This window comes from Bemisia tabaci, chromosome 4, assembly GCF_918797505.1.
Source record: "Bemisia tabaci chromosome 4, PGI_BMITA_v3".
Classification (NCBI taxonomy): domain Eukaryota; kingdom Metazoa; phylum Arthropoda; class Insecta; order Hemiptera; family Aleyrodidae; genus Bemisia; species Bemisia tabaci.
This window is the reverse complement of record NC_092796.1, coordinates 12,575,545-12,597,552: the sequence shown is the minus strand read 5'-3', so window position 1 is coordinate 12,597,552 and position 22,008 is coordinate 12,575,545. Positions and strand designations below refer to the sequence as shown.

Here is a 22,008-nt window from a genome sequence, read left to right as displayed (position 1 = left end):
CCGAACAAAAAATTCGCACGAAACGCGAAGGTCCCACTAGTATTGTCTGAAATTTTCGTTGAAGCAGACGAACATGCAGCCTTTGAAATTCGTTGAGGCCGAAACGGCGACAAAAAAGCGCGTTTAGTAGAGGAGCCTACTTCTCTTAAGTGGCCTCTCGGTTCTATGACCCCGAGTGAATAAATGCCCTCGCCTGACATTCCGAGTCTACGAGGAAACTTTGATGAGAAGCACATGACTAATCTATTGTGAATCTACTAAATAGCGTGTTCTGCTTTGCGACATTGCGAATCTCTGCTCCTAGACATTTTTTTTAAAGGAGGTTCAAGCAACGTGTTTGCAAAAAATTTACTCGCACGCAAAGAGCAGGCCACCGAGATTTCTGAAGATACTGTCGCCTTGGCCCTTCATCATCCCGAGAAATTTTGTCCCTTGGTCTCCCCCCCCCCGCCCTCGCGCGTTACGTTATTCTTCTCCATTCTACACTGAAAAAAAAAAATCTTGGTGTATTTACTATGAAAAGGGTAAAATTACCAAGAATTCAGGGTTCTATATGATCCCAGTTTTTTCTCGGTAAAATTACCATTTATGGAATTCGACTGTGGTAGAATTACCGAGATAAAATGGCGAAGTTACCGGGAATTGATTACCAATAAAAGTGGTATTCTTACCTGGAAAAAACAGTAAAAATACCGGTTTTTAGGTAAGCTTACCAGTCTGTCTTGGTAAAATTACCAATAAATGGTAAAAAAGTGAGATGGTAAAGGTACCAACGGACCGTGGTAAAAATGCCGAGAATTTTTTTTTTCAGTGTAATAAAATCATATACAAGATGCTCGATGGACGGGGTGAGGAAGGGGAGTGGGAAGAAAAATGGGCAAAAGTGAGGAAGGGGAGTTCAAAGGCAGAGTTTTAAAAGAGTGGGTCTTTACTTTCAAAGACTTTTGTTTAGTCATAGACAGCTATATGTGGCCCAGTCAAGGTCGACTTCCAAAAAAGAAATCAGAATTTAGTGTAAGGAGAACGTCATTAAGAATATTGTACGGCGGGAGATTTTTCTTTGAAACATCGTTTTGTTATTCAATTCAAATTATTTGCTCATTAAACGCCAACGGGCGATCCTGACGCTTTTGCTGCGGCCTTTGGAGGGCCGCAGCGCCGCGGGGGTTGGGCTGCGTAGCGGCTAGGGGGCAGATCCCCCTATTGTTGAATACTTCCAAGCTCCCTGCGCGCATTTTTGCTGATTTTTCTTTAATTTTTGATTTCAGAAACATGACGTTAGTACAACCAACACCCGAGATGCAAACTCGGATACGAGTGGAGCTCAACGAGGATGTCTCCACAAGGCAGAAAGATTTGGAACACATCAAAGAATGGCTAGACAGGCAACCTCACCTACCCTCTTCCCATGATTATGGTGAGAATTTTTATTTTTTCTCATCTTTTCTTTCCTTTTTTTCTACTACTCCTTCGCAAGCTTTGAGTGTCTCAAAAATAGATGTGCTAATGAACTAATTCCTAAATGACGCCTAAAATTTGAGTTCACGTGAGATTCTCTAATCATATCGACACTCTGCATGTAGATTGTAAAATCAGAAAAAACAAGTGTTTTGATTTCTTGACGTTACCACTTCCAAATTCATGAAAACTGTGCCCCCATAGCGCAGGTGCGATGAATATATTGCCATTGGTTGAAAAACCTACATCGAAATGTTGCGTGTGTTGCCGATTTACTCATTGAAGGGGCTTTTGTTACTGTGCAACACGTTGCAATAAAACTAAATCTATCTACAATTTTTCTTTGCATTGCGTATTATCTACCTATCTAACGCATGGTGCTCATTTTGTTAATCGTTTAAAATTGGCACGTAAGTATTAACCACATGTAAAATTATTGCAATTTCATGGCAAAAAATTGTAATTTGAATGCATTGAATGACAACTTCATTTTAATGATTTCGTCGCTTTGAGATATTTGGGTGTTCGTTATCTTGTGGAATCCCACATCTTCTCCTTTACCTAACTGTTTAGATATATTCTCTTGAAAATTGCTTGCAGATAATTGGTTAGTTTTTATTTTCTTTAAATTTGTCACTTATTTATTTTATTTTATTTTTACTTTTTCAATTTTTCCTTTAAAAAAAAACAAATTAAGGGTGGAATTTTAAAAACCCCACATTAGGGATGTGTGTCTTTGTGCTTTTACCATTAACAATAGGAGCCAAAGTTGTATCGTCAGTTTTTTTGAGCTTGACCAATGGCTAACTTTCTCTTACCATAAATTCAAAGCTTACGAAAAGTTTTTAGTGGCTAAAATATTAACTTCAAGTCTTGTTCTCACCCTAAGTCAAAAGGTAGAACAAACACAGGTTTTGCCTCTGTCATGAAATAGCAAAAAACTAATGTTTAAAGACAGCCTGGCAAATCCTTAAAGGTTCCCTGACAGAAAAATATAAAAACTGGGATTCAATCATTAACAACGTCATTTTAATGTGTTTTTCAGATGACGGCAGGATCATGACATTCTTACGGGGCTGCAAATTCTCATTAGAAAAGACAAAGAGGAAGCTTGACATGTATTTCACAATGCGAACAGCTGTCCCTGAATTTTTCGGTAACAGAGATCCAGAGAAAGACGAAATTAAAGAAGTCATGAAAATAACGTGAGTAGTGATGTATTTTTTCCATTCCCCACTATAGCTTGTAAAATAGCTGGTCCGCATCGGAAAAAACACAGGCTGAAGCTAGATTTCAGGATAAAATATGGAAAGATGATGCACTGAAAAACAAATATGATAGATTTTACCATACTCAGACATAAAGATACATGTATGGTAATAAACACCAGACTCTATGGTAGCATTTACCATATTATGGTAAGTATCACTAGAGCTCTGGTGAATACTACCGTAATTCTGGTTATTTTCACTAACTAGTATCACTGTGTAAAAAATCAAGTAGACTTATACTGCCGTGCTAAGGAAGAACGCCGTATGAACATTCGAGAGTTGCCAAATTTCCCTTGATTGAATATGCATTTTTGACAACAATCATGCATATTTTTCCTTGAAATTTTCAGATATTTTAGTTTAAATTCCGCACAAAATTGTCTGAAAATTTTGGAAAATAATATTCAAAATTTTCCCAATAAATTTGGTTTTTATAGGAGGAAACTTGGCAACGTCTGAAGGCTCGTACGGCGTTCTTTCCTAGCACGGCAGTATAGTAGATGTTACCATACTTTTTTTTCAGTGTGATGGTATCCTTTTAAATATTAATTCCTAATCTATCGATCGAATTTGACAATTTTAGTATAAGGTGAAACGATGCCGCCCTCGATTTTTTTACCAAGAATTTTTCAATCGAAACTTCAAAAGTCTAGACAGCTTTCAGACGACAAAAAACAAAAGGCCCCAAAGTGTTTCGTGAAGCGTGAGAGGGTCGTGTCAAGCAGGAAAGTACTTTTGTAGGAAGATTATTGCCATGCTCCCGTGCTAAGGAAAAACGCCGTATGACCATTCGAATGTTGCCAAATTTCCTCCCACAGGATGTTTATTTTTGAAGAGAGTTATGCATATTTTTTCTTGAAATTTTCAGACTTCCTAGATCAAATTACGAACGAAATCCTCTGAAAAATTGGAAGCGAAATATTCCTAAATTGTCCGGAAAATACGTAATTTTCGTAAAAAGGAATTCGTAAAAAAAGGAAATTTGGCAACACCTGATGGCTCATACGGCGTTCTTCCTTAGGACGGCAGCATGAGAGTGCTTGCCTTAATTACTTTAAACTTTATGGAGCTCCTAGAATAAAAAAAAAAAAAAAAATGACAGACGTTGCACGCAGTCACTAGACAGGCAGGTGAAAAAAATACCGATAAATAAGGTACATTCCGTATCGCGGATGCTTACTCAAATGAATATCGAGCATACGACTGTATTGCACATAACTCGTTGCGTGCGAAAATTCGACAATGTCTGTAAAGGAGCATGAATCATTCCTGAAGTTGTGCAGAATTTCCGCACAGAGAAGAAAAATCAACAGTTTAAAGATGCCTTGAGCAGTTTCCGTAAAAGAAGTATGAAGGAATTACACGTCGCAAACCGAGTATATTGCCGACTGCACGTCGATATGCCAAGTTTCAAAACATTTGTGCATACTGAAAAATATCGCCAAACGCGCTGGCAAGGTAACAAGGGAGGCAAAATCAGAGAAAATTATTGCAAAATCGAAAAATATTGAAAAAATTTGTACCTCAGTAATAGAATGGTATGAAATAGTGCTGGGTTCACCCTATTCAAAGAGGAACTGACAGCTTGAAAAAAATCAGAATCTTGCAGAATGAACTCGAATGGGTCTCAGCGAAATGCTGTCGAAGTTTTCTTTCAATAGAACCGAATTCTGGTCGCTGAAACAAACTTCCGTTCGTGTAATCGAAAACTTTGATAATCAATTATTATGAACCGAACTTTTTTCTCCGAGTGCCATCCATCCCCCTATTTTGCCATGCTGAGGAAAAAGTCCTATATGCTCCTTCAGACGTTGCCTTATTTTCATCGATAAAACACGGAGTCGTCGCACTATGGTCTGGGGGCGCCGAATTGTGGCCATAAATCAGGAAATGATCAGAATATCATGAAATTTGGTGTACTTATGTTTTTTGGGTCGCTGAATTCAAATTTGACCTTAGTTTTACAAAATTCTTAAATCCAAGATGGCGGCAGGCCCTTGAAACCAAAAAATTAGAAGAAAAGCCAAAATATGATTAGAATACCAAATTGAATGTCAGTTTAATGTTTTGAAGGTTGTCTCACTATAATATGAAATCTATTTTTCAATGATCAAGAGGTTATCAGGGCAGAAGCCCCAAAAATACGTATTTAATCCAGAAAAATAAGAGGAGAAGAAATGATTGAAATTGAATCAAGTCAGTACTATGTTTTTCGGTCTATTGATCCTGACTGGAGCGTAAGTTAAAAAAATTGCACATTCAATATGGTGATATTCGTGTTAGCAAGACATATGGCATTAGCCCTTTAGGGCGCCCCCTCCCCGAACCAAAAATTGTCCCTAAAAATTTTCATTTCTAGCGATTTTTTAAAAATAATTTACTCTTTGATCATCAAACCCTGCTAGCAAAGTTTTCTAGATATACTCAATACTACTTAGACCTAAATAGCTTTGACATTCTTATACTCATTGGAGGCTGTCAACCATTCTGCGCTGATTTTCATGGTTAGAATTATTATAAAGATTCTAGGCCTAATGAATCGTGGCCAAAAATCCGATTTTTGAAAGTACTAAAATCTGGCAATCGAGCATATAATCCTTATCTACATCCTTTAGTAGGTGTGAAATGACCTATCAAATCTTATGTAATTGTTTTTACGATCAGATATATGGTGGCGAACTTCACATCCTCCGAGGTAAGTAAACAAACGTGAGAATTTAAAGTGCACGTTATCGTGTATTGCCTTGTGTCGTTTTGTGATAAGTTGGCGTAAATCCCCGATCAAATATGGACAAGAAAGGTGAAAGTAAGTACTTTTTGATGGTTTAATCGTTTTTATTATTAAGATTAATTTTATGACCACCATGAGACTCCAAAGTTTTGTCCTAATTTAGGCAAAAAATTGCCTTCACCTTAAGTTTTAGTTATCACTAACACGAGCTAACACGTTCTTATCAGTGCAAGAATGTAGCTCATAATGTTCCTCTAACAGCATATCATAGGTTTTTTTGCATCTTTTTGCCTCTGGGGCCTTCAGACCCAGACCCAGATCAGACCCTAAAACCTTGCGGATTACCATTCTCGGGTTGCCTAGCCAGAAATTGAACTCGGAACCTGTTGATCTTAAAGCCAGCACTCCAACCACTACGCACCACAGCGGGCCGAGTTAATAAATTTGTATTATGTATACAGGCTGAAGAATAAAAAAAAAAACCTAAGTTTTATCCACCATTTGTCGTTTTTCCGGAGAAAATATTATTTTGCTTAAAAATGAGGTTTTTTGCAAAAAAAATTTATTTTCCGGAAATCTGGCAAGTGCTGGAAAAAAACTGATATCATTTTCGGATTCAGCAGCCAAAAATACATATGAATCACCCTATATCAAACGTTGACCTTGTCTCATCTCTCTTATCTCCTTCTGCAATGAAATCAGATTGCGCAGAAAATCGTATAAGTCCTTCACTAAAATGACCAAAAAAGGCCCCAGACGCAAAAATACGCAAAAAAACCTGTGATATCCTGTTAGAGGAACATATGAGCAACATTTTTGCACAAATGAGAACGTGTTACCTCGTGTTACTGGTAACTAAAACTTAAGGTGAAGGCAATTTTTTGCCTAAATTAGGACAAAACTTTGGAGTCTCATGGTGATCATAAAATTAATCTTAATAATAAAAACGATTAAACCATCAAAAAGTACTTACTTTCACCTTTCTTTTCCATATTTGATCGGGGATTTACGCCAACTTATCACCAAACGACACAAGGCAAGACACGATAACGTGCACATTAAATTCTCACGTTTGTTTACTTACCTCGAGGATGTGAAGTTCGCCACCATGTATCTGATCGTAAAAACAATTACAGAAGGTTTGATGGGTCATTTCACACCTACTAAAGGATGTAGATAAGGATTATATGCTCGATTGCCAGATTTTCGTACTTTCAAAAATCGGATTTTTGGCCACAATTCGGCGCCCCCAGACCATAGTGCGTCGGAAAAATTCTGAATATTCTCTTTCAATTTTCTTGGCCGTTTCTTTTGCAATTCGATTCAATACATCTGAAACTTTTAAGCAAAAGCTCCTTCCGAAATAAGCGTTCCGTCGGGGAAGATCAGGCAAAATTCGAATTTTCATACACCGAAAAAAAAAATCCAGCTAAGGAAGCCGTACTTACAGGCTATTTAGACATACCGTCAGTTTTCCGGGCTCAGAGACCGAATATTCCGGGTGTAGCACCCGGGGCAGTCGAAAGTACAGCTGCAGCACCCGGAAATTTCGGTCTCTGAGCCCGGAACGGACGGGATATCTATACATACAGCCCGTAACATTTGTTTCTATGTACGTCGTTCTTCAGAGCATGACAGTACTGCCGTGCAAAGGGAGAACACTGTATGAACATTCGAGTGTTGCCAAATTTTTCCGCATAAAACTTGTGTTTTGACGACATTCATGCATATTTTTCCTCGAACTTTTCAGATATTTTAGATTAAATTGCGTGCAAAATTGTCTGAAAAATTTGGGGCGAAATATTCAAAATGGAGAATTTGCATGCAAATTTTTATTGCTTCATCTGCAGGCTGATTATTGAAACTGATAGACTAAGCAATAGACAAAGAAGACAAAAATGATCTGGAGAGATCCTATTGCTAGAAGTGGGAGGTTGCACTGGACAAAGGACGTAGGTAGTAGACTAACTAACGGCAACCCACGAGAGACCCGATAGTTAGCCCATCATTTACCCCCTTAGTCTATAAGAACAACCCATATCAACCAATAGGATCGCTCGATACTCTTTATGCCTGCTTTGTCTATAGCTTCATCTATAGCTTTGTCTATAAATTCCAATGATCAGCCCGCTGTGAGTGCTTAAGGAGCTGATTTCACAGCATTTTTTATAATTTTTTTCTCATATGGGATATGGTATAAAAATAGTTTTAAAAGTGAGAAAATACCCGCCTAGTGACATTATCTGGCGGCATTTCCCATTTAAACACATGTATTTTAACAGATTAGATAATTTTCCTGAGGAATTCAGTTTTTATCGAAGGAAACTTGGCAAAGTCTGCAGGCTCATACGGCGTTCTTCCCTAGCACGGCAGAGTGAAGAGCCACTCTAATAAAATGTATGTGGTTTTCAGGAACATCCCTCCGCTGCCGGGTCTAACCCCGAACGGTCGGCGAGTGATCGTGATGCGCGGCGCAGACCTGGACGGGAACAACCTGCCCAACGTCTCGGACTGCATGAAAGTGGTGCTCATGATCGGCGACATCCGACTCAAGGAGGAAATCGTAGGAGTCGCCGGTGATGTCTACGTCCTCGACGCCGCCGTCGCTACCCCTCAACACTTCGCCTCCCACTTCTCCAAGTTCACCCCCACACTCATCAAGAAGTTCCTTATCTGTGTCCAGGTACCCACCGAGATACACTCAGTTTTCTAATACAAGTAAATGAAACGACCGCCGCACAGTGGATCGAGTCAATGAGGAAGATTGGACATGGAATTGTTTACTAAATCTGCAAAGTTTGATGTTTATTCCGCCACAATATAAATTTTAAGGAGTGTGTCTGCATGAAAATTTCACGAGAAAACCAATGGCACCACTTTTAGAACGTCAAAGTTTTGTATAAACTGAGTTATAAGCGTTTAAAGTTTCCAAACTTTGTCCGACCTCTCCTATTGACCGGATCCACCATGCGCCGCGCCGCGCCGCACAGTGGATCGAGTCAACAGGAGAAGTCGGGAAAAATTTGGAAACTTCAAAAGCTTTTAACTCCGTTTTTAAAAAATTTGGACGTTCTAAAAGTGATTCCAACGATTTTCTCGTGAAATCCTCTTTCAGCTGCGACACTTGAAATTTTCAATATGACGAAATAAACATCAAAATTAGCAGTTTTAGTCATAAATTCCATGTCCGACCTCTCTAACTGACTCGATCCACTGTGCGCCGCGCCTACCAGCGAGCTGATTGTTGAAATTGATTGACAAAGCAATAGACATAGAGAACAAAAGGGATATGGAGGGATCCTATTCGTAGATTTCAATGGACATAGGAGGTAGGTAATAGACGAACTAACGTCAATCCACGATAGACCCTATAGTTAGCCAATCATTGGCCCCTCAGTCTATACCTAAGAATCACCCATTTCAAACAAAAGGATTGCTCCATACTTCCTCTATCTTTTTTGTCTATCGTTTTGTCTATCAATTTCAATATCAGCCCGCAGGCTGACTTATATAGTGATCAACACATTCGACTCCAGGTCATAAAGTTCTGGGTTCGTATCGTAGGGCTGCGACAAATCTTAAATGAACTTGAAAAGATGCAGAAACGGACTCAACCTGGCTTTAGTCCCTGGAAATTTGGAAGCGTACACGGCGAAAAAACTAGGTCATATGGATCTCTGAAGTTTTCGGATTGAGCATCTGAACACTTTAGGTCCAGCTGCTGAGGTTTGGATCACACATCTGAAACTTCAGTTTTTACATCTAAAGTACTCCGGTTTTCACATCCGAAAAACGTCGGTTCTCACATCCGAAAAACTTTGTAGTACTTCAGATGTAAGAACTGAAGTTTCAGATGTGTGATCCGAACCTCGACAGCTAGACCTAAAGTGTTCAGATGCTCAATCCGAAAACTTCAAAGATCCATATGACCTAAACTTCGGGTCCCACGCACGAGATTTTTTTCTCCGTGTAGAGTATCGATGTGCATACCCGCCCCCTATTCGATGCTCATTTTAAGGTTCCAGAATCCTCAGAAGGATGTAAAACCTCAAAAAACTGAGAGAAAGCCAAAAAGTAGAGGGGATTTCTCACATGGAGCGAGTCTAAGTATTGGTGACCAATTTGGGATATTAGGATATGCATCTGCGGCTGTGAAACAGTACTCTAAAAAGTGTTTTAAAGATAGATTAAAGGGATTGATTGAGCTATAGAAGTTTGGAAGATCAACCCTCTCACATACACTGAAAATAAAGTTACGGGCTGCATAGACATACCGTCCGTTCCGAGCTTAGAGGCTGAAAGTTCCGGGTGCTGGAGCCGTGGCTTCAATTGCTCCGGGTGCTACGCCCGGAAGTTTCGGCCTCTGAACCCGGATCGCAGACGGTATGTCTGTATAGCCCGTAACCGTAAGTTCGACTTCCACTGCCGGAGTTTTTTCTTTTTTTTCAGTCTAAGGCAGACGCTAGGCTCGTAAAATAGCTATGGAAATTACATTTTATAGAAAACAGTGTAAGGGAACTTTGCTTTCATGACAAAAAAAAGCTTTTAAAGCTAAGACCACAATTACAGTGAAGCACTAATGCTCACCGTGAGAGTTCTTGGTAACCGTACCTATTCAGTAAAAATCACCACGCAAAGCGAGGGAGCGCTGCATTAGCAGGGTTGCCACTCTTGGCAGACTGGCATCTCCACGTGTCAATATGATTGAGAACGAAAACACACCAACTCGGAAAATGTTCAGTTTTCATTAGAGTCGGTCAATGTTTACGAAGGTCATTGAAGTTAGCGCATCTGTTCCACATTGCACCTTTAAAGCGGCCTCAAGTACTGGGTTTTTGGCATCAAACATATTTTTCTTAGACTAACTTTCTTACCTACTGTACAGTTTTGCGTGTGTCTTGAATATTTTCATTTTTTCGAGTTGATGTGTTTTCGTTCTCAATGACTCATTTTCAATTCCGTTATACCACTGTACTCTCCTCATTCTCGAAAAGCTTAGGACACACTCTAAATTAGTTTTCCGGTTGCAAGATGGCTCATGAAACAAAAGTGAGAGGTATTTTCCGTCATATTTCATTCGAAGAGCCTTTGAGTGAGCGACACGTTGAAAGAATATTTTTCAAAAGGCCTCATGCAGACAGAATTCAACTGTTTTATGACATTTGTGGGTCAGAGGGAAGCTCAATTTTTTTTTACACCCACGAATTTGCACGATAGGTATCGCCACAAACTATACCAGCATAGAATTTGAATTTTTTTTTGAGTTTTAGCTCTGCACACTGTTTTCCGTTAGAGTTAAGTATGAAGTCACGCAGCATGAACAGAGGCTTCGATGCGTATGTTGTACCTACGCAAGAGATACACCAGTGTGAATAGATCTTCAGGAGGTATAATGGCAAGAAAATCACGATGGTCACATCAGAAGAATTTAAAATCCACTCATAAGTGCGCAACGTGCTTGGTTCAGAACACGTTTCGTCAAATTTTCTGCGTCTGGGGACAGTTTTCTAGTAACCAGAAACGAGCAATTGGCAACTTCAGGCAGCCTCCGTGGTTACCGGTATTTGCCAGCGGTGGCCGAATCGTTGTTATATTGTTATAATTCGCTTCGATCACAAGCGGAACGTGATATTTTATAATGACCCATGCCCACGCACACTATCTCTCTAACTCATTGATCTGCAGGTTATGCTGATGAATATTATATTTAGAATTGTCAATTTTCGTTCACCACACCCTGGTAAAAATTGGCGATAAGAGCTGCGTTTCAAAATACCATAAGAATTCTTATGCCGGCTAAAGAAGGCCACAGAAAACCACATAGCTGGCTGTAAAATGCAGAGAAAATCATACGGCCGGGCTATACGAAGCGATAAAAAAATATGCAGCCGGGCTATAGTTCCTATAGCCGGGCTTTACACTTTATCGCCTGGTTGTTGCTTTTTCGCCATCGATTATAAAAGGCTATGAGAAATTGTGCAGAAATTCGTGTGCTTTGGAAATCATTAAGTTTGATACGGAACTACCTTAATATTTACAAAACACACGTTATATTTTCCTTTAATACATATTTTTTTTCATCAATTAAAACGAGAATAATCCATACAGAATGTGAAAACACTTCAAAATCATGAGTTGAATAACGCTTACTCCTCCAGATTAAATATTAGAGCCTAACACAAAGCGGAGCGGCGACGCACTGGCGCCTACAAACCTAACAGGGATACTTCACGCATTGCGCAACGCGTGAAGTATCCCTGTTAGGTTTGTAAGCGCCAATGCGTGTTTCGCGCTGGCTGCCCGCCTGCCACGGCGCTTGAAACAACTATTTCACACCAGAGGTATTGCACAGTATCATACGAAACTGAAGGCGCTCTAATATATTAGGAATGGCAGGCATCCATCAAGAGTACGGAGCTTTCCTCGCAAAATAAATCAAGATACTACGGCCCAAAAAGAGAGCAGTGGTCCAACAACTCACGAAGTCCTAGCATCCGTAATTACTGACGTTTAGCATACACTTTATCCCCTGGCTGTGAGTTTCTTAATCGCCATCGGCTATAAAAGGCTGTAAGAAATTGTGTAGCCGGCTGTAGAAGAATAGAAGCTATTGGAAATCTTACAGCCGGCCGTAGGTCTATGGTATTTTGGAACGCAGATTCTACTGCCAATTTTTACCAGGGCAAGTTGCCGGAAGTTGCCGGGAGTTGCCGTTGCTTGTTTCTAGCATAGAGTACATAGAGTCGTAATGTAAGTGGAAGAGCTGGCGCCACTTTTAAGCATTTTCCATGTCCCGAATTCCGAGACTCATGTGTGACGCCGGGTCACTTTTTCGATACATAATCGATTGTTTGCGATACACGGGTACCCGGCCATCCGATGACAACAACAACAACAACAATAAAGGAGATAGGAATCACCACGTATTCCACACCGCCATTTTGGATCGAAAATGTATCGAAAAAGTGACCCAAACTCGGCGCACATCGGGCTCGGAATTCGTCGAGCAGAACATGGCGCCAGCTCTCCCATTTACATTACGACTCTATGTACTCTATGGTTTCTAGATACAGTGACTAGAAATTGCCTCCAGAAGTGGGAAATTTGAAAATCCGTGATTAAGCAAACTGAATCCTACGAAGAATATTTCAGACTTTTTTAGTGTTAACATCATGATTTTCGTGCCATTTTTCCCTGTAAAATCTATCACACGGCTGTATCATCGCTGGGTCTCTTGCGTGCAACAGACACATTTGAACTTCATTACTAACGCGTTAGCAACTTAATTAAAAAGTTAGCGAAATAAAGCGATTGCATGTCTTATTTGTTTACATTCAACGCCCGCCTTAATTGTTTTGTTTAGGATACAAGTTTCGATTTCGAAGCAAAATGTTGAAACAGGGGCTCGATTTATTTTAGAACTGTCCACGTGGGTAATTAAGCGAGGAAATCGCCCTCGGCAGTATGGAGTCGGCGTATTGCAGTCGGAAGTTCGGAGTGGAAGCATCAGAATTTTGTGGCTTTCTTCGGTCATTTCCAGTCGCCCAGAGCTATTAATTTCTGCACGTTTACGACCTGACTCGAAATATATGTGGAGCCTGAGCCTCCACACTGCGGTTAATTGCAACAGTGTTACAACTGCTGTCGAGAATGATATCTTAACTTTCAATGTGACTACTTTTTGCAATGAAGAACTGCTATTTCTGGTTTATTCCGGAATCTATGTACGTGGGGTTAGTTTCCCTATGCAGATGTAGGTGCTTTCACGTATGATTAAAAATCTAGCTAATGTAAGTTTGCTTATTTTGTTTTCTATTTTTCTTACAGGAGGCCTACCCTGTAAAATTAAAAGAAGTTCATGTCATAAATGTCTCACCTCTTGTTGACACCATCATCAGCTTTGTCCGACCATTCCTTAAGGAGAAAATTCGTAACAGAGTGAGTATATTTTTGGCTTCATTTACATTAACAGTCTCATGTTGAAACATCATCTCTAAATTATTCCAACTTTACCCATCTATTTATTTTTTCACTCAAAAAGTTAATAATTAAGTATAATTAAGTAATAATTAAGTATTATAATTATTATAATACTTGTGGATGAGGTATTAGCAACATTGACGTCACTTTTATAAATTGCCATTTCATGGACTATCGCAATTCATTTCTGACAGGCGGAACGCACAATTAAAGACAATTTAAGGCCTGCATGCAACAATTACTGCTTCAATGGATGTCTCTGTTGCATAAGTCCAAAAATGAAGGCGCGTGTGGTTTACGGGCGCGCGTGGCCGCGTATACGAGAGTTTCATGAAGAAGTCAAAAAATAGGTCAGAGAACTAACGAGCACACCCCATATTTCTCACCTGCACATAAATCTGTTTAATAGGATAGAAATACGTCCAGTTGTTTTGCGTATTTCGCCATCGATATATCGCGCATTTCGTCGTTTCCCTCACGAAAGAACGTAATTGCATTTCAATGGTGCCAAATTCCCCCGCGCGATTTGAATTTTTACCAGGGGAATCTTGGGCATTTTCAACTGCAAACACTGATTTCTCCTTAGATCTCATGCAAAAGTCAGAAGAATTTTGAAGAGAAATTGTACAGGCCTATTCTTGTACAAAATTGAATTATTCGAGTCAATTTTTGCGAACGTAGAATGAAGTTACGTTCCTTTGTCCAGGAAACGACAATTGGACGTATTTATGCTAAAAGGAACTATGTGCATATGGTTTGCGCGAGACATAGTTCCTTTTAGCATAAATACGTCCAATTTGGCAAAACTCTCGTTTAAAACTCGTCATTTTATGTTCATCACTTAATATCGTCACAAATACTGAACGAGTCAAAGTGCTGAACAGTGATGTACGATCTTACCGATCTAGTAACAGCATTTCAACGGCATCCTCTCAGATTAGTCTTTAAAAAAGTTCAAGCCAACGTGGCACAAGCCGCATACTCGCGTCTTTTTTTTAGAGCTTACTTTCCACCGTTTTTTTTGCAAGGAGTCATCTCCCTCCCCCCTACTCCTCAAAAAAAACCTCTTTTTTCTTCTATTCTAAGAACCGCAAATTTCATTGACTAGTCGCTGAAACGAAACTGCATGATGAAGCACAAGCCTCAATTGGACGTATTTCTACAAAACGGAACTATGTGCATTAAGACATGAGCCCTGAGACCCGTAAGAATAAGTGCATAACAGGGCTCACGTCATAATGCACATAGTTCCGTTTGGCAGAAATACGTCCAATTAAAAGTCGGGTTTAATGAAGCAGCGTTGAAAAGTTTACGTTGTTTCGAATTAGAGTACAAAGGCTGTCCCAAAAGTTTTGAATCGGTCCACCGTACGAGCGAAAGAAAAAACGTGGCAAGTGACGGTTTGCCGGGTATATTTTAGGTCAACTTTTATCCGATACAAAATGAGCCCCAGTTGAACATATTTTGTCAAAAATTATCTTGGATACTGCGTTTTAACGGATACAATGTGTGCGAATCCTGACCTGATTTTAGGATTTTCTGTAAGGAGGAAAAAACACTGAAATTTTAATAAAAAAATTGAATTTTTGCAAATGAAACTTTTGTTTTAATTTTTCTATGCGCGTGTAATAAAAAAATGAACAAAATAAGTATGTTAATCAAAATTAACATATTTCATTCCTCTTCATCTGACAACAGTGGCATCGTTTTACCAAAACTTTGAGGTGGGAGTAAATGACTTTTTTCCCAACCTTTCTTTCTTCCTTTTTTTGCTCATCAAAATTAAATGATATCCTATTTACGTACCTACCTTGTTATGCTCCAAAAAAATTTTGCTTGTTTTCTTCCCGTTTGCGTGGCAATGGGAGCTTCTCTTTCGCTATGATTCATAGGTGATCTACGAATGAAAGTTTTAAACTGATATTGTTTTCAGCAAGTTGTATCTATTTCCCTTGATTTTGATCTAGGCCTTCTAAAATCGCCCTAAAATTAGCGACGCCTCTGTCTGAAAATTTTAAACTTATTCCCTGTTTTTTAAAGTATTTTTCTTAAACTTTAAATACACAGACTCAAGCGTTCCATTTGACCAGAATTGTCTCGCCGAAATTCTTGAAAGTACATCGCCCAGAGGGGGGGGGGGGGGGTCTTTAGTCACAGGTCCCGGGCTCACCGCAACTTTTTCATTTTCTGTTTTGGCTCATGCGGTAGTTCGATGCAAAATTTTTAGGGCAGCTTCTGAATGATTGTCTATTTGACTGCCTTAGTCGAAAAATGCCTATCTTCGATCGCAACTGTAGACGTCTCCGCTCTTACTTTTGAGCGTTTACCACGCCACGCGCAGTGGGCGCTTTTGCTGCTAGCATCTCCGCTTCGCTTTAGGGGAATTTCCCGCCATTTTTTGAGGCGGGAAAGTCTCAGGAGGATTAAATCAACCTTAAATGGCTAATTTTCGGAGAGTTTTCTGCCGCCAGAATCCGATTTTAGAAGCTTTTAAATGCGATAGTTATGTTCACCACGTGTTCGTGCCTTGAACCATCTTCTCATCACAGAAGTGTAATGGGGTTTTAGCGGCTACTTACACGGAGAAAAAAAAACCTCGTGCGTGGGACCCGAAGTTTAGGTCATATGGATCTCTGAAGTTTTCAGATTGAGCATCTAAACACTTTAGATCTAGCTGTCGAGGTTCGGATCACACATCTGAAACTTCAGTTCTTACATCTGAAGTACTTCAGATGTGAGAATGGAAGTTTTTCGGATGTGAAAACCGAAGTATACTTCAGACGTAAGAACTATGAAGTTCCAGATGTGTGATTCGAACCTCGTCATCTAGATCTAAAATGTTCAGATGCTCAATCCGAAAACTTCAGAGATCCATTATGACCTAACTTCGGGTCCCAAGCACGAATTTTTTTTCTCCGTGTAAGGTCACAACCTTTCTGGGGGTCACAAGCAGACTGGAAGTAGGTACTCTTCATATGCGTACGTGGCTCACTTCCTCTGGGAGGCCCCTGAGTCCGTTTCCTTATATTTGACACGATCATTACCACAGCGTATTTTTTTTTTCAGATTCATGTCCATGCAGACCTAGACTCCCTGTACAAATTCGTGCCGAAGGACGTCCTTCCGGAGGAATATGGCGGCTACGCGGGGCCCATCGCTGACATCAACAGTAAGTCACATTATCTCACCAGCGTTTGCAAATCCTCACCTCGCGGAGGCACATTCGAAGCACATCTATTTAAGCATCTCGGAGTGACCTAGGAAGAAAACTGCAGATCACGACACTAAGAACTGAGAGAAGGACAGCGGTGGCATTAACTGTCACCACCTTCGTCCTAATGATTATTGAGTGACTTGCGGTTTGCTCCTGGCCTCAACGACGCGACATGGTCACGTAGTTTTGGCATCAACAGTGATGCTCATTAAGGCAAATTGATGTATGTATTGGGTGATATTTCCGAAGAACCATTTCGGGGATCCTTGCTTCATGAGTCTTTTATTTCGTCATCCACGATGAACACAAATTCTGTGTCTGATCCTCTCGATGATGGAACTCCATCAAAAGAAGGACACTTTGATGGCTGAACTAGGAAACTACCCTAGCAGAGCAGATTTTTGTCTTTCTAAAAAAAGTATAAAAAATATATCTGTTATCTAAATGGTAGTTTTATATAAAAAACGTGTAACGCTTATATAAAAAAAAAATCCAAGTTCAGACCTGACCATAATATATGAAAAATGACAAAAGCTAGATAAAGTAATTTTTTTTATGGACGATTTTTTTATTTTTTTATATAACACATGCATACGAAAGTGTTAAAAGTGAACATTATTATGTAATGTAACTATTATATAAAAAAGGTCATCATTTTCGTGAGCTTTTCGCTTTTTTAGAAGATTTTTTAGTATGTTTGCGAAAAGCTCACGAAAATTATGACTTTTTTAAATATAATGGTTACATAAAAATGTTCAATTTTAACACTTTCGTATGCATGCGTTATATAAAAAAAATTAACTTTCGTACATAATCTTTATCTTACCTTTCTATAGTTCTGCTACGAGGGTACTCACCCGGGTTCGCATTGTCGACGTACTATCATACTTTACGTAGGGGCCGTTCAAGGATTACGTAACGCACTCAGGAAGGAGGGGGGTTTGAACCAGCGTTACGGTACGTTACAAGGGGGGAGGCGGGAGGGGGCTACCAGCGATACGTAACAAATTCGAGCCGAGGGGGGGGACTTGGAAAAAAACGTGCCAAAAAGTAAAAATCCCGCCCTTTCCGAATGAATTTTTTCGAAAATTGGGGGGGGGGGGGTCAGGCCAGCGTTACGTAATTCAAGAAGGGGGGGGAGGGTTGAGCGTCGTTACGGGTGCGTTACATGGAAAGAGGGGGGCAAAAAAATCGGAAAAAGTGCGTTACGTAATACTCGAATGACCCCTTACTTAGAGAATAGTTAATTATCGTTATGGAGAGCATTGTATCATTGCCGTGTTCATCGTGGTAAAATCGTGCTAAAAAAACTGGCTAATGAACGTTCCCCCTCGAACCTCCCTCCTTCATAGGGGGCACCTAATTGGCTTTTTGCCCTGATTAAGCAATTGCCGAATGGTGCTTAAAAATGACTTTCTCCTGTAAAACTAAATGTCAAATACGCACATTAGTTGATGTAATCGGAGAACTGCGCCGTTGCTCTTGTCGCAACCGTTGAGGTACTATGATTTATCAATATTCAGGACTAGTAAAAAAACTATCCGATCTCTCTAAGCACCGTACGAATATGTGTTTTCGTTCAATAACTTTTACGCACACTGATCCCTTCCCTATAGCACTTCATATTGTGGAGATGTTGTATATCGATGGTGAAACTACCAAACCACGTATCTCGGTTTGCGACGTCGCAGACTTCTTGTCATACTTTATTTTTTAAATGAAAAACTACGTGATGTCCAGTTTTGAGAATTTCTGTGATTTTTCCTCTTCGTGCGAAGAAAATTCTGTGAAAATTTCAAGGAATGATATTGATTTGGTCTATTTCAAAAAAATAAAATGTGAGCGTAGATTTTTAAACACCGCAAACGAGATACTTGGTTTGGTAATCTCACCGTCGATATTCCTTTCAATTTTTCTCTACTCCCATAGTTGCATGGGTTGCAATGTGACTGTTAGCTATTGTTCCAACTTGTGGCGTGATATACTTACATCTTGCGAAATCTTTTATTCCATGGAATCAAAATGAATCAACATGTCTCAAGAATTTCGTAATAACTTGCATCGTTGTATTGCCGATTGCCTACTTTTCCGTCCCTAATCTGGAAACTTTGAACCGTATTGCACAAGAAAGAAATAACTTTTCCGACTGATTCATGAAAGCACCCACCTGCATAGGAGAATCGATGACACACAATGATGTTTCTAAAATGTGCCAAACAAGTACGTTCCTTCTCGCGTACAATGAGGTCGCACTCATTGTATCATGTGAACTAAAATTTTCATCTTATTACGAACAGGAATATTCTTTTAGGGATAGAGGTAGTCACTTCTCGCACGCTCCTTTGTGCAAAAAAACCGCACAGCTTTCTGCTGGTTTTCATGGAGCCTTCTGGGCATCATTTAAAGAAACATGATGGCGACAGAAAAGACCAAAAAAATTTTAATTCCCAGCCTCTAAAAAATGAGTTTTAAAAAAATCGTGATAGATATTTTTGCCGAGAATTACACGTTCCTCGTAGGTATCAGCCTGAAACTGGGGAGCAAATAAGAGAGCGGCGTAGACATGGCAACACTGTTCATAATTAAGCACGCTAATGGGTCTGCATAAAAACTTTATTTCCGAAGCGAAAAAAAGAGTTGCGCGTACATCGAGAAAGTCTGCAATTCACTGTTAATTTCACACTCTGCGGAAGAAATGTGCATGTTTTTTTACAAATAGTATACTGCGACAGAAATATAATTTAATACATAATACAAGTAAGTCGCACTGGCTTCAAAACCGCACGCAAAACTGAAAATGACCGCCGTTCATTTGACGTAACTCTAAAAAAAATAGTAACAACAAAGGGATTTCTTTAATTAAAATTTCATAGTTAAAAAAAATCAAATTTCTTAAACTACGAATAAAATTAACTTGAAAAGCAGGAAATTGAGAATGTCTGATTGATGGTGTACTCATGAGGTACCGATAAGAGAAACACAAGAGGTCCATGTTGTCTATTTTTGATTGGAAAACTGCGACACATGACGGCGGCCATTTTAAGTTTTCCGCAAGCGGGGGTGGAGGTGGCTCGTCTGTACTGTCGTCTACTGTCGTCGCATTGTACTTTTTGAAAAGGGGGGGGGGAGGAGCTAAAAAACGCGCAAATTCCTGACGCAGATCAGGAGTGAATTTCAAACTTTTCAAATGTGCTCACCGTGCTATTTGAGCCATTTTCTGTACACCGAAAAAAAATGACATTGCTGATTTAACAATTATGTAGTTAAAAAAAGTGTCCGGCATGTTTCAATGTAAATTTTACAATAAAAAAAATGCTATTTTAACCACCCCCGAGCATCCCTTGTTGCAAAATGTATACATTTGAAACAGGTCGGACGCATTTTCTACCAATTTAATCTCTAAATCAGCAGTCAATTTTTTTTTCCATGTACGAAGCAACATTTCTTTCTGCTCCAACAAAAGTTTATGATGGACTCTTTCCAAAGGCTCTGTGAATGGAGATGTTGCAATGTTGCATGTATGAGGGATTTGCGATTTGACCATTGATTCTTATGTAAAAGTTCGCGAGAAACACGATGGTGCCACTGATTTTCTCTGAAATCATCTCCCAAGCTCAAAAAAAGCTCTCAAAGTGAGCCTAAAATGGAGGGGATATCCCACCCTACCCTGAGAGTCCACCTCTACATCAAAACAAACTCTCCATGCAAAGATAGGGAGCAAATACATTAGCAGTGATGCCGTGTTTTCAGTTTTGGAGTCCCCAAATAAAATGGCAACCCTGCTACTGTATTTGCTCCTTATCTTTGCATGGAGAGTTTGTTTTGATGTAGAAGTGAACTCTTAGGGTAGGGTGGGATATCCCCTCCATTTTTGCCTCACTTTGAGAGCTTTTTTTGAGCTTGGGAGATGATTTCAGAGGAAACCAGTGGCACCATCGTGTTTCTCGCAAACTTTTACATAAGAAAGGAATGGTCAAATCGCAAATCCCTCGCACATGCAACATCTCAATTCAGGATTTTTTTTTTTATGCTATTGGGAAGCTCTTCTCATGAAAAAATCCCTCCGTTCCTTGTTTTCAGAGCAATGGTACCAGAAGCTGATGGATTACCGCGACTGGTTCCTGCAACAGGAAACGGTGAAAGCAGACGAAGCTCGACGCCCTGGCAAGCCCAAGACCCACGACGACCTTTTCGGGCTGGAAGGCTCCTTCAAACAGCTCACCATCGATTAACACGCCCAACTTCCATCAACCAAAGCTCGCCACCCTCCACCAACTTAGGCAAAACAAAAAGGAACTACACGATATCATCGGCCTCCTCTTGTCCATACCTCTTTTCACACGGTCCAGCATATTTAGAAAAAATGCAGGTGTACGTGTCGACTGATAACGACATACAGGACATTTTATGACGTCACTATAACGACACCGTGAAATATCCTGGTGTGAGGTCGACTTCAGATCCATTGAAACCGTGTCAGCTAATGAAAAAAGCATAAATTAAAAGATCCGCTATTGCCAGCGTTCATGAATTTCGGCGTGTATTACAGTTTACACTAAGGATACCTTAATTATGAATGAGAGGTTTTACCTTTTATATACGCTGATAATTTGCTCATGATAATGCAAGGAACTCTGAAGAATGTCTTTACATTATAAGCTTAGATAAGTGATATTATTCTGTGTAAGTTCTCAACATTTTTAATTTTTCCCCCTATGTTTACTCACAAAAATAGGGATTTTTTACAAGCAATAAAAAATTACCTAACAAGAGGTAAATCCCGTACAAATTTAATTGCCAAAGATGAATTTTTTCCCCTTAAATCAAAAGATCATTTTAGGCTGTAAGTAGTATACTCAATTGAATCCGACTTACTTGCTGTACGAAATTATTTTTTCGAGAATCAGAGTGAACAATTCAAAGATTCTATCAATCCAAATACGCACAAATAAAGAGAAAATATTACCGGTTTTGTTGAAATTGAGTTCGACAGATGGTGACAAGATCCATGACCTGTCAGCTCATGGAAGTGCATCCGGCATCTGAGTGAATTGTTGATCCATTGGAGCAGTCTTGCTTATTTTTAAAAGTTCCAATCTATATATTAATTGTTCTCGATATTTTTTTAATTATTTTACCTTTTTTATAAGAAATATATACTTCACCGATGCTTAAGCTTTTGTTTGCTTTTTTCAGTCGCAATAAGATTAAATCTGTCTGTGATGGAGACAGTCCAAAAAAGAGCCTTATCACTATAAGGCTCTTCAAATTTTTCAGCGCACCAAACAAAAAATCAATTTTGATTAAATTATGCCGATACTTTCATCTCAATGTTCCATGCACAACACTTTCAA

At 39.5% G+C, this 22,008-nt stretch overlaps 1 protein-coding gene across 1 annotated transcript in view; it reads left to right on the top strand.

The window, feature by feature from the left end:
- The window catches only part of LOC109033491 (alpha-tocopherol transfer protein-like), a 47,773-nt gene extending 25,944 nt beyond the window's left edge, over window positions 1–21,829 (top strand). The window contains exons 2-7 of the mRNA XM_019046139.2: window positions 1,269–1,417; window positions 2,504–2,663; window positions 7,873–8,143; window positions 13,288–13,398; window positions 16,507–16,609; window positions 20,735–21,829. Of these exons, the coding sequence (XP_018901684.1) occupies window positions 1,273–1,417; window positions 2,504–2,663; window positions 7,873–8,143; window positions 13,288–13,398; window positions 16,507–16,609; window positions 20,735–20,886 (942 nt within the window). The 5' untranslated portion in view covers window positions 1,269–1,272 and the 3' untranslated portion in view covers window positions 20,887–21,829. The remainder of the gene's footprint in view (window positions 1–1,268; window positions 1,418–2,503; window positions 2,664–7,872; window positions 8,144–13,287; window positions 13,399–16,506; window positions 16,610–20,734) is intronic.
- The last annotated feature ends 179 nt before the right edge of the window (window positions 21,830–22,008 follow it).